General features: G+C 42.5%; 1 protein-coding gene across 7 annotated transcripts in view; it reads right to left on the minus strand.

Moving 5' to 3' along the window:
- The window catches only part of LOC139398972 (dedicator of cytokinesis protein 9-like), a 123,537-nt gene that overhangs the window by 50,354 nt on the left and 57,682 nt on the right, over nt 1–15,501 (minus strand). For all 7 annotated transcript variants that reach the window (XM_071144648.1, XM_071144626.1, XM_071144636.1 and 4 more), the window contains exons 2-3: nt 12,635–12,751; nt 1,982–2,071 (exon numbers count right to left, since the gene is read on the minus strand). In XM_071144648.1, coding sequence (XP_071000749.1) covers nt 1,982–2,071; nt 12,635–12,751 — 207 coding nt within the window. The remainder of the gene's footprint in view (nt 1–1,981; nt 2,072–12,634; nt 12,752–15,501) is intronic.

Genomic DNA, 15,501 nt, shown 5'->3' on the forward strand with positions numbered 1-15,501 from the left:
TGTAAACAGTGCTCTGAGAGGATGAAGACCAGAAGGCATTTACCAGGCTTGGTACAGGGAGGCACTAGTGTAAACAGTGCTCTGAGAGGATGAAGACCAGAAGGCATATACCAGGCTTGGTACAGGGAGGCACTAGTGTAAACAGTGCTCTGAGAGGATGAAGACCAGAAGGCATTTACCAGGCTTGGTACAGCGAGGCACTAGTGTAAACAGTGCTCTGAGAGGATGAAGACCAGAAGGCATTTACCAGGCTTGGTACAGGGAGGCACTAGTGTAAACAGTGCTCTGAGAGGATGAAGACCAGAAGGCATTTACCAGGCTTGGTACAGGGAGGCACTAGTGTAAACAGTGCTCTGAGAGGATGAAGACCAGAAGGCATTTACCAGGCTTGGTACAGGGAGGCACTAGTGTAAACAGTGCTCTGAGAGGATGAAGACCAGAAGGCATTTACCAGGCTTGGTACAGGGAGGCACTAGTGTAAACAGTGCTCTGAGAGGATGAAGACCAGAAGGCATTTACCAGGCTTGGTACAGGGAGGCACTAGTGTAAACAGTGCTCTGAGAGGATGAAGACCAGAAGGCATTTACCAGGCTTGGTACAGGGAGGCACTAGTGTAAACAGTGCTCTGAGAGGATGAAGACCAGAAGGCATTTACCAGGCTTGGTACAGGGAGGCACTAGTGTAAACAGTGCTCTGAGAGGATGAAGATCAGAAGGCATTTACCAGGCTTGGTACAGGGAGGCACTAGTGTAAAAAGTGCTCTGAGAGGATGAAGACCAGAAGGCATTTACCAGGCTTGGTACAGGGAGGCACTAGTGTAAACAGTGCTCTGAGAGGATGAAGACCAGAAGGCATTTACCAGGCTTGGTACAGGGAGGCACTAGTGTAAACAGTGCTCTGAGAGGATGAAGACCAGAAGTCATTTACCAGGCTTGGTACAGGGAGGCACTAGTGTAAACAGTGCACTGAGAGGATGAAGACCAGAATGCATTTACCAGGCTTGGTACAGCGAGGCACTAGTGTAAACAGTGCTCTGAGAGGATGAAGACCAGAAGGCATTTACCAGGCTTGGTACAGGGAGGCACTAGTGTAAAAAGTGCTCTGAGAGGATGAAGACCAGAAGGCATTTACCAGGCTTGGTACAGGGAGGCACTTGTGTAAAAAGTGCTCTGAGAGGATGAAGACCAGAAGGCATTTACCAGGCTTGGTACAGGGAGGCACTAGTGTAAACAGTGCTCTGAGAGGATGAAGACCAGAAGGCATTTACCAGGCTTGGTACAGGGAGGCACTAGTGTAAACAGTGCTCTGAGAGGATGAAGACCAGAAGTCATTTACCAGGCTTGGTACAGCGAGGCACTAGTGTAAACAGTGCTCTGAGAGGATGAAGACCAGAAGGCATTTACCAGGCTTGGTACAGGGAGGCACTAGTGTAAACAGTGCTCTGAGAGGATGAAGACCAGAAGCCGGAGAAGAACCATCCATTTACTTTGGAACTGGATTCCGCTTATCAGTTTTTTGGTCTCCTGGCCTGAATACATGTTATTGAAGAGAATGAAAATACTCCTGTTGACTGGATGGCGTCCAGTAACGGCCCATAATTCCTACTCCTGCCTGTCCTGAACAATAAAACACCATTGTGTCATAAAGTATGTGCTAGGTGAAATGGAAGTTCAGTTTGGCTGGACACATTCTATAAACAATGGGGAAATCAGAGACACTAAAAGTGTGTGCAGTCCAGTGTGTTTCCATATCTATTGATCTTGTGCAGGCTGCCATATACATCAATGCCAGGCCAGAAGCAGGCTGAAGACTGACACTAATGTCTGTATTTATGGTAACTGTACTTATGGTTAATATGGCTGTAGGGTACACTAGCACGTAATGGCACATCATAATGCCAACATCCAACTGTCAATAAAACCACTGCTCTCTCTGCACAAAGGTTCATTCCTGCAGGGTTACTGCACTTGTGGGTTCTTACCTCCTGGACAAACAGACTCTGCGCCTCCTTCACGGCGTTCTCAGGCACTGTGGGGTAGAGAGTTCTTCCTTGGCGCCTCTGAGTCGCAATCTGTGGATGGAAAACAGTTTTATTTAGCTAATTAAATCAAGTACAAGGTCTGACTAGATTATGACACTGGATGAGTGATGCTGTGAAAATGAACTCAAAACCATAAATCACCACAGATAAATAAAAAAAAAAAGGGAAAAAAATGAAAGTATACAAGATATCCTTTGGGAATGACACAACACAGGACTGCTAACATCAAATTTTCTCAGTACTCCAGTATGTGGTCTCAGCTGGACATGATTTCCCTGAACACTCCTACAAATATTACTCCATGCCAGAGAAAAGTCTCAGGTCTGTGGAGGTTTCAGCAGGGTAGAGAGGTAGGCAGCGTTGGGATGTGATGCTACACTACATTGTTGACCTCCAGGCTGGGCCAGGGAACCATGGACAGACACACCCAGGGACTTAGCCTGGCTCTCAGCCACCCAGCCCAGCCATGGGGCTCCCTCCATGAGGAGCGGGACACCAGCTCAACACCACCTTTTTAATGGTCATGTCCTTCACTCTGCAGGTGGTTGTTTAGTGATGGGAGGGGGAAATACACCACAGACACCCCTAGTGGTATCGACAGTATCAATTTAATACCACTAGAATAACCTGGAACTCAGTGTTTACAATATCCTGTCTATCCACACATTCAACCTCATTTCCCATTCACAAGGCCTCTAACGGGTTAACCCACTCTTAAAATTACACAGAACTAATTTTACTTTCAAAAAGATTGTCTTTAACTAAGACCAATACACATATTTTATGAATCAATTACTCTATATGTGGGACTCATTTTAGATAGCAGTAATGTTGATATGTCGGCAGATTTATGAAAGGCAAATACTGCTGGAGCTCCCTTCTGTTGTTCTTCATTCTTAATAGGACATGTAAATCCCAGTTAGGAGTGTAACCTCGTTTTACGCTCCCCTTTGAGACCGGTTTGACATATCTCACTTAAATGGAGATTCCCCTTGATAATAAACTAAAAGAGAGGGTTTTGTAATCCTATCTTCTCTAGCATGTTACCCCGTGGTGATTCCTTTAGCAGAAACCTTTCAACTTGACATCTTTAAAGTAAGGGAAACAGAAAATAAACACTAGGGGACACAGCAGATTACAGTTACCCCACATGAGTGATAGAGAAACAAACTACAGCAAAAACACCAGAGAAGAATAACAAAACCTCAACCTTCTCCACTTAACTCATATCATGCTAAAGCCAAACTGGACACAGTTCAAAGGTGAACCGTGACAGACATGTGACTGTGGTACCTGGCTTACAGTAAAGAATAGGTCAAGGCAAATGGGGCAGGAGTAAGGTAAGCAATTCAACACAGCAGTAAATCTCCTGTTCACGCAGCTTTTCCTGAGCAACCTAACCAATAGCTTTAGTCATTATCTCTAGCCTTCAGCAGACACAGTCAGGATTTTTTCCAGCATGCAGAGCAAAGCAGCTCTCCAATTAATCTTGAATTGAGTCACAGACTGTGAAATGAAAAGCCCAATCAGGTTAGTGCAGACGTCATTTTTTTCTACTCCCTATGCCCAAACAAAGGATGGAGAATAGAAATCATAGACCAAACCTCACCACCCCAAGGTTAATCATTGCACAATGATACAAAACAGCACCACAACAGAAGAGAAAAGTTCTATCTCAAATTCTCTGCAGAAATGACTCCCTTGGGAATCAATGGGATATTATTATGCACTCCACAGGCTTGGTTATAGAGCCTGAGGTCCATTCGGGTACCTAGCCTAAAGGCAGTGGGGGAGTAGGAATCCAGGTTACAGTCAGGGCATTTCAAAGGGAACTCCTGGAAGTGAACAGGTAACTTATCGGTAAAAATACAGTGGCTGTTACAGTAGAGGTTTATTGACAATCAATACAGTGAGACTGGTTGATGTGACGAGTTGACTAACGCTGAGCATTTCTTATTTAACCTTTATTTAACCAGGAATGGCTCATTGAGATTTGAAATCTCTTTTTCAAGAGCATCCTGGCCAAGATAGGCAGCACCAAGTCAATACACAATTACAGACAGACATGAAAAACTACAGGTAATCTAGTAAAAAAAATTTTTTTTAAAATAGAATAGCCTTCTCTCTGAGACTGCCTGGTGTTAGTGCAGCCTAGCCCTGCGCTCCATTCCAGGAATACAATGCAGAGGTCCTATTTGTGAACCTGAGTTCTCTCCTCCATTTCCTCTCTCTAGCCCAGGTTTCCTGCTGGGAGATGACAATCTCACCATAATCTAAGCAGCAGAAACAAACAGGCTTGTAAGCCAGAAGAGTCCAGAGGGAATCATGAAGTGGACCAGAAGAAGCACTGGGGAGCACTAAGGTTGTCACGATACCAGTATCGCGGTACTCAGAGAGAAACAAAACATGTCGTGTCCTCGATTCCCTGAGGAAAACCCTGCTCATTTTGGAAACAAACAGCCTTATGTTGTGACCCAGAATCCCATTTCTCTTTTCCAAGCTACTGCACACAATATTTTACATACAGTAGGTTTTTAAAGGACCAAAGAGTTCAGTCTGCTTTTGCCAATGCTCATGCTATCATAGTATAGCGATACTGGTGACAACCCCATGGAGCACAGTGGAGATCTTTCGTGAAAAGGACAATTCCACAGTGGCGCTGAGAATCAGATTTTTCCCTTAAAATATATGCCAAACAAAAACCATTGATTTCAAAGTTTAACAAACCATACTCTGTTGCAAACTCTATGCACTTTTAACAATTTACACTGAACATTTTTACAAAAACACATTTACTGAAAGAACTGTGCAGATGCAATGTTTGGTAACAGAATTTCGGTAAAATCAGTTTATATGACCATGTTTTCCAAATATGTGTTACATATCTGCTCTAAATTAAGATTCAAAGATGTCTGCAGAAAGAATGGGGTGTCAGCTATGACACGGCACCTCGAGTTTGAAAAAAATCTATTTGTGTTATTGAACAGTAAGTGAACAGGTCCGGTCCGGACCAAATCCGAACCAATCATGGACGTCTATGTATGGGTCAAATTAAGACTGGTCCAGACGTCTGTGGATGTTGAAATCAAGGCCAGGTCGGACTGGGCAAATTACAGCGTCTGTGGATGTCCGATGTTGGTCGGTGCTCAACGCGTGAGGTTGCTGTACACAGGAAATGGAAAGAGAGGGGGGGCACATGGGTAGAGGTGACAATATATAAATATGAGAGCGAGCGAAGAGAAAGAGAGAGAGAGAGAGAGAGAGAGAGAGAAAGAGTCCAGACCTTTTACGCTCTTGCTTTGACCGCCAGACGACAGAAAGAGAAAAACAGTCCGGGGAACATAACAGTATGCCAGCGGAAGAGAGGACAGTAGCATGTGGTTTGTGACTATGACCTCCCATTGTAGTCCATTCAAATTGTACTTAATATAATATTCTTTCAAAAATGACCATTAGACTTCTCCCCATCTCATGTTTCCCTCACAACTTAAACTCTTTGCATCCTGAATCTTGAAGGTATACGTAGATTTGATTACAACCACCCTGCCATGCTGAAGTCGTTCAAATAGAGAGAAATACGAAGATAAAAATGCCTTGCCATTCCTGGGAGTAAATCCAGTGACAGTTTGGAGCTCTTCCTGATCCGCAGGCTTTATGACCAGCGTACATCTCAAGTTTAAGCAGGGAGGGAGGTTCCCTTCCCATTCCCTTCCTCTCTCTTTCCCAGTAATCCCAGACAAATTCCCTAAGAAGACACGTTGACAAAACGTGCTTGGCTCTCCTAATGCCGAGCGCCGTCTGATCAAATCCAGATGAGGTAATGTAAACACCATCTCACAATTTATTTTCCTAAACAGTTAAGTCCCTGTTCTCTCTGAGATATAATTTGATAACAACCTCCAATGAGAGGCCTTGGATCCAGAGGGGGGAGAGAGAGGACATGAGAAACCTGACAGCGGTTCCTGAGCTGAGGCGGTGTCTGCCAACAAAATGATTTACACACCAGCCGAAAACAGCCCACAGACTAGCAGTGTGGTCAAATGAGCTCTGCCGGGTCTGGACTGGATTTATAGGCTGCTATCACTACACAGTCAGAGCCTGGGACTTTAATAGCATCAGAAACCTCCCTTCTCTGCCTATAACACTGAATACCCACAATCGAAAGGTCTTGACATACAACCGGATAAAACCACTTGCGTAAGGAAGATCTCAGAGAGTCATGTGACCTAAACAGATGTGGGGCTCAGTCTTCCCAAATGTTTTTCTTCTTCCAGGATCATCACCTGTCGCTCCCCTCACAACGCACCGCTTGTAGTGGATGCAGTACTCATATGTCATGGCCAGAGCAGAGGGTTCCTCTGGAGCACCATGAGAGCACAGCAGACACGGCTGGTCAAGGCCGTGTCACCAAGTTGAGTGGTCCAGCTGTCTGGCCTTCACATACACCCAGCCGGGCAAGAGCCCCTGCCCCCCGCCTCCATCTCCTGCCCAGCTCTCACACCACAATGCTCCCTTTCCCTCACAGCTTTTTGCAAATGCAATACAGAGGTTGTTTGTTTTTTACTGGGTTGATCGCGAAGCATCAAAGACAGGCCAGGAGGTTCTCTCAAAAAGAGCGAGGGCACGATTGCAGTGTAACGTAGTAAACGCAATGAGGAGTTGGATAGCTTGTGAGCCTATAAGTAAACATTCTTATTTTCTGGCAATACAGCCATTAGACAAAAAAATTTACACGCTGAATAAATCTAAGAAATCTAACCCTTCTTTAAAATGGTTGATTCTCCAACATATATATATATATATGATATGATATATATATATATATATATCTCATATCATATATATATATATATATATATATATATATATATATATATATATATATATATCTCATATATATATATATATATATATATATATATATATATATATATATATATGTATGTATGTATGTATGTATGTATGTATGTATGTATGTATGTGTGTATATATATATATATATATATATGATATGATATGAGATATATATATATATATATTTATATATATATATATATATATATATCTCATATCATATATATATATATATATATATATATATATATATATATATATATATATATATATCTCATATCATATATATATATATATATATATATATATATATATATATATATATATATATACAGTGGGGCAAAAAAGTCAGCCACCAATTGTGCAAGTTCTCATCATAGGTACACTTCAACTATGACAGACAAAATGAGAAAAGAAATCCAGAAAGTCACATTGTAGGATTTTGGTATTTGGTCAATAACAAAAGTTTCTCAATACTTTGTTATATACCCTTTGTTGGCAATGACAGAGTTCAAACGTTTTCTGTAAGTCTTCACAAGGTTTCCACACACTGTTGCTGGTATTTTGGCCCATTCCTCCATGCAGATCTCCTCTTGAGCAGTGATGTTTTGGGGCTGTTGCTGGGCAACACAGACTTTCAACTCCCTCCAAAGATTTTCTATGGGGTTGAGATCTGGAGACTGGCTAGGCCACTCCAGGACCTTGAAATGCTTCTTACGAAGCCACTCCTTTGTTGCCCGGGCGGTGTGTTTGGGCTCATTGTCATGCTGAAAGACCCAGCCACGTTTCATCTTCAATGCCCTTGCTGATGGAAGGAGTTTTTCACTCAAAATCTCACGATACATGGCCCCATTCATTCTTTCCTTTAAACGGATCATTCGTCCTGGTCCCTTTGCAGAAAAACAGCCCCAAACATGATGTTTCCACCCCCATGCTTCACAAAAGGTATGGTGTTCTTTGGATGCAACTCCGCATCCAACAAACACGACGAGTTGAGTTTTTACCAAAAAGTTATATTTTGGTTTCATCTGACCATATGACATTCTCCCAATCTTCTTCTGGATCATCCAAATGCTCTCTAGCAAACTTCAGACGGGCCTGGACATGTACTGGCTTAAGCAGGGGGACACGTCTGGCACTGCAGGATTTGAGTCCCTGGCGGCCTAGTGTGTTACTGATGGTAGGCTTTGTTACTTTGGTCCCAGCTCTCTGCAGGTCATTCACTAGGTCCCCCCGTGTGGTTCTGGGATTTTAGCTCACCGTTCTTGTGATCATTTTGACCCCACGGGGTGAGATCTTGCGTGGAGCCCCAGATCGAGGGAGATTATCAGTGGTCTTGTATGTCTTCCATTTCCTAATAATTGCTACCACAGTTGATTTCTTCAAACCAAGCTGCTTACCTATTGCAGATTCAGTCTTCCCAGCCTGGTGCAGGTCTACAATTTTGTTTCTGGTGTCCTTTGACAGCTCTTTGGTCTTGGCCATTGTGGAGTTTGGAGTGTGGCTGTTTGAGGTTGTGGACAGGTGTCTTTTATACTGTTCAAACAGGTGCCATTAATACAGGTAACGAGTGGAGGACAGCGGAGCCTCTTAAAGAAGTTACAGGTCTGTGAGAGCCAGAAATCTTGCTTGTTTGTAGGTGACCAAATACTTATTTTCCATCATAATTTGCAAATAAATAAATAAAAAATCCTACAATGTGATTTTCTGGATTTCTTTTCCTCATTTTGTCTGTCATAGTTGAAGTGTACCTATGATGAAAATTACAGGCCTCTCATCTTTTTAAGTGGGAGAACTTGAACAATTGGTGGCTGACTAAATACTTTTTTGCCCCACTGTAAATATATATTCTAATGAAAGATGTAAAAACCATTATGGCTTGTGAAACAAAGGACCCTCTCAGTAGACGAGAGAAAAAGGCAATAAAAAAATGGAAAATATCAGTTGGATCGTGAGACAGAGGAAGGGTCAAATTCTGCGGATATAAAAGGGTCCCTTCTTGCCGCTGTTAAGAGCATCTGCCTAAGTGTTCTCACTTCCTGAAGGGCTTCTGCCAGGCCAGACTCCCATTTCATAGTTTCCATACCGGGCGTCACGTGTTGTGTAGCGATGGAATGTTTGAGAGGGTGACAGGGGCTACGTCCTGCTGAACGGGGATAGAGATAACCCTTACTCTATCACAACAGCAGAGGCAGAATGAGCCAATAAAACATATGACCCCTGAACTTTACAGCATGAATGGATGTAAACAGAAGAAAAGCCTCTGTGGAGAACCTCGCCCTACAATCAACATGGGCCTGGCTGGGCCGCACTGAAATATCGTGAAATCACAACAAACATAACATCCAAAACATGCATGTGGGAGGCAGAGATGACTGAGGTCGATAGATGAACAATGAATAGATAATGGAAATTATTGACATGGTACACTGGTATGGAAACTATAAAGATCTTATCAACACTTGACAGATCATTTACCTCACTAACTATTCTGGAGCATTATCCAGTAGCAAATTCCTCAGATGGTATTCTATTTTAGCCTGGACCCAGATCAGTTTGTGCTCTTGGCAACTCCATTTCTGTCCTTGTCAAGCCACACATAGTTTGTTACAATGATTTCGCTAATTCTATTCTTGGCTGATTCCTCACGAAACTAGAACAAAACAGGACCAGGATCATTTTTTTGTTGACCAAATGTCATCGATAGAAAGGATCTTTTGGAGAAAGGATTATTGACACATATTAGACATTTGTATCTTAAAGCACAAGTGAGAAATAATTCATTGAAGTTGGAACATTTGTGGACATTTTAGTCTTACCCAGGCCTCCTTTAAGACTCCATAATGATGCATCTGTATTTTTTATTAACCTTTATTTATCCAGACGAGTCAATTAAGGACAAATTCTTATTTACAATGACGGCCTAGTGCATCAAGGGAAATATTTATGTAATAAAGCTTTACCACTTGTCCTGTAATATAAGTCCAATTTTCTAACATTAACTTCTAATGGCTGGAGGGGCAGTATTGAGTAGCTTGGATGAAATGTGCCCAGAGTAAAAGGTCTGCTCCTCAGTCCCAGTTGCTAATATATGCATATTATTAGTAGTATTGGATAGAAAACACTCTGAAGTTTATAAAACTGTTTGAATGATGTCTGAGTATAACATAACTCATATGGCAGGCAAAAACCTGAGAAGAAATCCAAACAGGAAGTGAGAAATCTGAGGTTGGTCGATTTTCAACCCATCCCCTATTGAATAGACAGTGGGATATTGGCTATGTTGCACTTCCTAGGGCTTCCACGAGATGTCAACAGTCTTTAGAAACTTGAATGAGGCTTCTACTGTGTTGTGGAGCCGGATGTGAGCTGTTTGAGTCAGTGGTCTGGCAGAGAGCCAGGTTCTGGTCACACGCATTTCACATGATAGCGACCTGCGTTCCATTGCTTCTCTACAGATATAAGAATTCTCCGGTTGGAACGTTATTGAAGATTTACGATAACATCCTAAAGATTGATTCTATACATAGTTTGACAAGTTTCTTCGACCTGTAATATAACTTCTTGAAGTTTTCGTCCGACATTCGGCTGGACCTGCACGAGAGTTTGGATTTGTGTACTAAACGCTCTAACAAAAGTAGCTACTTGGACATAAATAATGGACATTATCGAACAAATCAAGCATTTATTGTGGAACTGCGATTCCTGGGAGTGCATTCTGATGAAGATCATCAAAGGTAAGGGATTATTATAATGTTATTTCTGATTTCTGTTGACTCCAACATGGTGGATCATTTTATTTTTCTGAGCGCCGTCTCAGATTAATGTATGGTTGGCTTTTTCCGTAAAGTTTTTTGAAATCTGACACAGCGGTTGCATTAAGGAGAGGTATATCTATATTTCCATGTCTAACAATTGTATTTATCATTTATAACATTTATAATGAGTATTTCTGTAAAATGATGTGGCTCTCTGCAATATCACCGGATGATTTTGGAACTAGTGAACGTAACGCGCCAATGTATACTGAGATTTTAGTATATAAATATGAACCTTATCAAACAAAACATGCATGTATTGTGTAACATGAAGTATAATGAGTGTCATCTGATGAAAATCATCAAAGGTTAGTGATTCATTTTATCTTCATTTGTGGTTTTTGTGACTCCTTTCTTTGGCTGGAAAAATGGCAGAATTTTTCTGTGAGTTGGTGGTGACCTAACATAATCGTTTGTGGTGCTTTCGCTGTAAAGCCTATTTGAAATCGGACACTGTGGTGGGATTAACAAGATTACCTTTAAAACGGTATAAGATACATGTATGTTTGAGGAATTTTAATTATGAGATTTGTTGTTTTGAATTTGGCGCCCTGCACTTTCACTGGCTGGTCATATCGATACCGTTAACGGGATTGCAGCCCTAAGAAGTTTTTAACCTGTTGCGTCGACCAAACCCGGATCCGGGATTCTATTTACAGACCTAAGCTCATTACCATAACGCAACGTTAACTATTCATGAAAATCGCAAATGAAATTAAATAAATATGCCATCTCTCAAGCTTAGCCTTTTGTAAACAACACTGTCATCTCAGATTTTCAAAATATGCTTCTCAACCATAGGAAAACAATCATTTGTGTAAAAGTGGCTAGCTAGCGTAGCATTTAGCGTTAGCATTAGCGTTAGCATCCAGCACGCAAGATTTCAACAAAAACATAAAAGCCTTCAAATAAAATCATTTACCTTTGAAGAACTTCGGATGTTTTCAATGAGGAGACTCTCAGTTAGATAGCAGATGCTCAGTTTTTCCAAAAAAGATTCTTTGTGTATTAGAAATAGCTCCGTTTTGTACATCACATTTGGCTACCAAAAAAAAAACGAAAATTCAGTCCTCAAAACGCAAACTTTTTTCCAAATTAACTCCATAATATTGACTGAAAACATGGCAAACGTTGTTTAGAATCAATCCTCAAGGTGTTTTTCACATATCTCTTCAATGATATATCGTTCGTGGAAGCATGGTTTCTCCCGTCAATCAAATGGAAAAGTACAAGCAGCTGGCGTTTGCGCACCGAATTCCACGCAGGACACCAGGCGGACACTTGGAAAATGTAGTCTATTATGGTCAATCTTCCAATGATATGCCTACAAATACGTCACAATGCTGTAAACACCTTGGGGAAACGACAGAAAGTGTAGGCTCATTCCTTGCGCAATCACAGCCATATAAGGAGACAATGGAAAACAGAGCTTCAGAGATTCTGCTCATTTCCTGCTTGACGCATCATCTTGGTTTCGCCTGTAGAATGAGTTCTGGGGCACTTACAGACAATATCTTTGCAGATTCAGAAACTTCAGAGTGTTTTCTTTCAAAAACTGTCAAGAATATGCATAGTCGAGCATCTTTTCGTGACAAAATATCGCGCTTAAAACGGGAACGTTTTTTATCCAAAAATGAAATAGCGCCCCTAGAGATCCAACAGGTTAATATGCGAATATTGAAAAAAATAAACATTCATATTTTTTGTTGAACATAATATACAGTGCATTCTTAAAGTATTCTGGCCCATTAACTTTTTCCCAAAAAAATGTACAGCTCTGTTTTTCAGCGGCAGGGACTGGGAGGCTAGTCAGGATCGAGGGAAAGATGAACAGAGCAAAGTACATATGAAAACCTGTTCCAGAGTGCTCAAGACCTCAGTGGTCTGTGAGCCTATCAGTGACAGGTCAGAGATGACTCACCTGGAAGTCCTCCAGGGGGAACTGCAGCATGTCCCGGAGGACATCACTGAGAATCTGGGTCTTCCTCTGGACCAGCACACTCTCATAGTCCAGCGGCTCAATCACCTTGGGCTTCACCTGGGGAACAAACAACAAAACGTGCTCTGTTAATATACAGGTATTTATTCAGACACAACAATGTCCTCATCCTCACCAGGGAAGTGTAATTTGGGAAATCAAAAAGACAGGCAAAGTGCCGTGAAGTACATTATAAGTCCAGGTAAAACACTATATTGTCTGAATATCTAGACAGTCAGTCGGAGGACTTAAGTCACCCCAGAGACTATTTAAAGCATTCCTTCTAAATCGAAGGAAAGTCTCTCTCTCTCGCTCTCTCTCTCTTTGAGTGGTGACAGCTCACCTTCAGAGAGACTCAGTCAAACCCAAGGAGCACTAAAAGTGGAAACTATTGTGCATGTGGAAAGTGGGCTCATTTAACCTAGGTATGGGGGAAATGTGGAGTAAGTGATGTCAGTGTAGTGCTCTCCAAAGCCTCAACGGCCTGATTTGACAGAGCACAGCATCTCAATGCAGCACAGATGTAATAACATCACTTTGCCATAGCGGAATAGGATTTCATCACTCTGTGAGGCATACACTAGGTAGCCCTATCAACTTCAAAACGCTGGTCCGGTGTTGACCAGAGGACTGCTATGAAAAAGGTGAGTATCTTTGTTTTAAGGAGGAAACTCTCAGATCTAACACACAACATAAAACATGGCTGAGTCAGATTGTCACTTCTGAGCTGAAATCAACAGAGGGCCCTGGTTAAAAGTAGTCTACTGTTGGGATGCAGTCAATATTGTAAGTTGTGCTCAGAGAATCTGTAGCTGGCTGGGCCATGTCCTCACACATGCTCTCTGTTAGTCCAACCATGACGGTCCTATGAGAGCTTCAGCCTGCAGCTTCCCACATAGAATACATCCGCCTAGCCGAGCTCACAGATGGGAGGATCATTATGACTTCGCCTCACCTGACAGCTAGCACACAGCTCTGTCCCGTCACCGAGGAGCTACAACGCAACACCACAAGTAGGAGCATTGTTACCCTACTTACACAGAATGCCGTGATCTCAAATATGAATCTTTGGACGTCCCCTTCCAACCCATCTGGCTTTATGATTGATACGATTACAGTTAGCTAAAATATCGGAACGCTGTACAAATCGACTTTTAGGTATTTTGAAAACAGCATTGTTGCTCATGTCAACACAATGCCTTGCGCAGATAGGAATGTTGATTTCATTCCAGAGGAAAGGAACTGTAGCCTTTGTCTGCCACAACAGGCAGTTGAATAACTACATAAGCTACAAACCACATCCATTAGTTCAAATGAAAAAGGTCCACTGAACTATCTGAATAACCGAAACAGAGGTGACATATGATTCTGTTCAATTCGTGGTAGGCTACGTCACAGTAGTGTATACGACACAAGTCAGATCTCCCCTCATCAAGCAGTAAGAACACAGTGGCCATAGAGACACAGACCACTTGCCATGCCCATGCCTCAACGCGCTCAACAGCTCCACTACAACTCTGAAGCCGGTGGTGTTTATCTCAGAGAGATAGTGAGGTGTGAAGTGAAGCGTGTTGCTAGCCAGGTCTTGGGGTTGAGCTCCAGTACAGTTTGCTTGTTGCGTCAACATCTGGGCCTGATAATACGAAGTATGATCTCAGAGGGAGAGTCTTGGAAATGGACCAGTTTTAAGATGCGTTTCTAGCGGCCATGCTAATAACACAGCCAGCACCTATCAACGTTGACTGGTGAGATCCGTGTTCGTGTCCCTCTCACAGTCACAGTTCAGAGGATCAGTGCAAGACAGTGAGGAGGAGGGTTCCTTCTTGGCTGCTACCAGCCTGTGAGGGATCATCAAACATTCTTCGGAGCGACGACGGCTTACGCACGCATGAATGCACACATGTACTCCGAAGAACATGTCATGCACACAAAAGTGCCCAAACATACCTGCAGAGAGGTGTCACACGAAAGGCATGCGCACACACACTCACGCTCTGACACACTGAGATAAGGGGGAGGAATGAGGTCGGAAATCACGCGTTGCACTCAAGCAGACAGGCCAGGTGAGTCAGGATATTACAGCCGAACAGCTCAGCGTGATTACAGACTAACAGGAGATAACAGTCCGACAGACTACCTGTGTGTGTTCATCCTCTGTCAGCTGATAACTCCACATCGTTATGATCACAGAGCACAGTCGCTGATGTGTGTATGGCCCCACACCTACAGTACACACAGGTAACCTGTCAGACAGCTACTGTGAAGCCTATCTATATAACATCAAAGAGCTACCTCTCCTGAACCCAGATATTAACCTGTTCATCGCCTGCTGCATTCTTTCAGAACCAAACCCGCCTCTAAGTCAGTGACTGTTCATTGACAGTTATATTCACTGTACAGGGGTACACTATTAGCCCAAAAGGTGGGCTAATACTGTTGGAACATCATTACAGGGATTTTCCCACACACCCCCTGGGTAGGACACACCTGGGGGGGGGGGGGTTCAGGTGACTGCTGCCTGATTTTACAACAGTAAGTCAACCATCAGCCTACAGTCGCTAACAATATACTCACTAGGAATAAAAACATACAAGCTTGTTGCGTTCAGTACATTGATTTGAAGAAAACAAGTACACATGTGCTACTTTATCAATATCAGAACTACTGTAACGATATCACTTTACCACCCCACAAGTCCTCATCCAACATGAAAATCATTGTATAGATTGCATTGGAAGTTCGGACCATGTACAGTGCATTTGGAAAGTATTCAGACCTCTTCCCTTTTTCCACATTTTGTTACGTTACAG

Source organism: Oncorhynchus clarkii, chromosome 3, assembly GCF_045791955.1.
Source record: "Oncorhynchus clarkii lewisi isolate Uvic-CL-2024 chromosome 3, UVic_Ocla_1.0, whole genome shotgun sequence".
Lineage (NCBI taxonomy): Eukaryota > Metazoa > Chordata > Actinopteri > Salmoniformes > Salmonidae > Oncorhynchus > Oncorhynchus clarkii.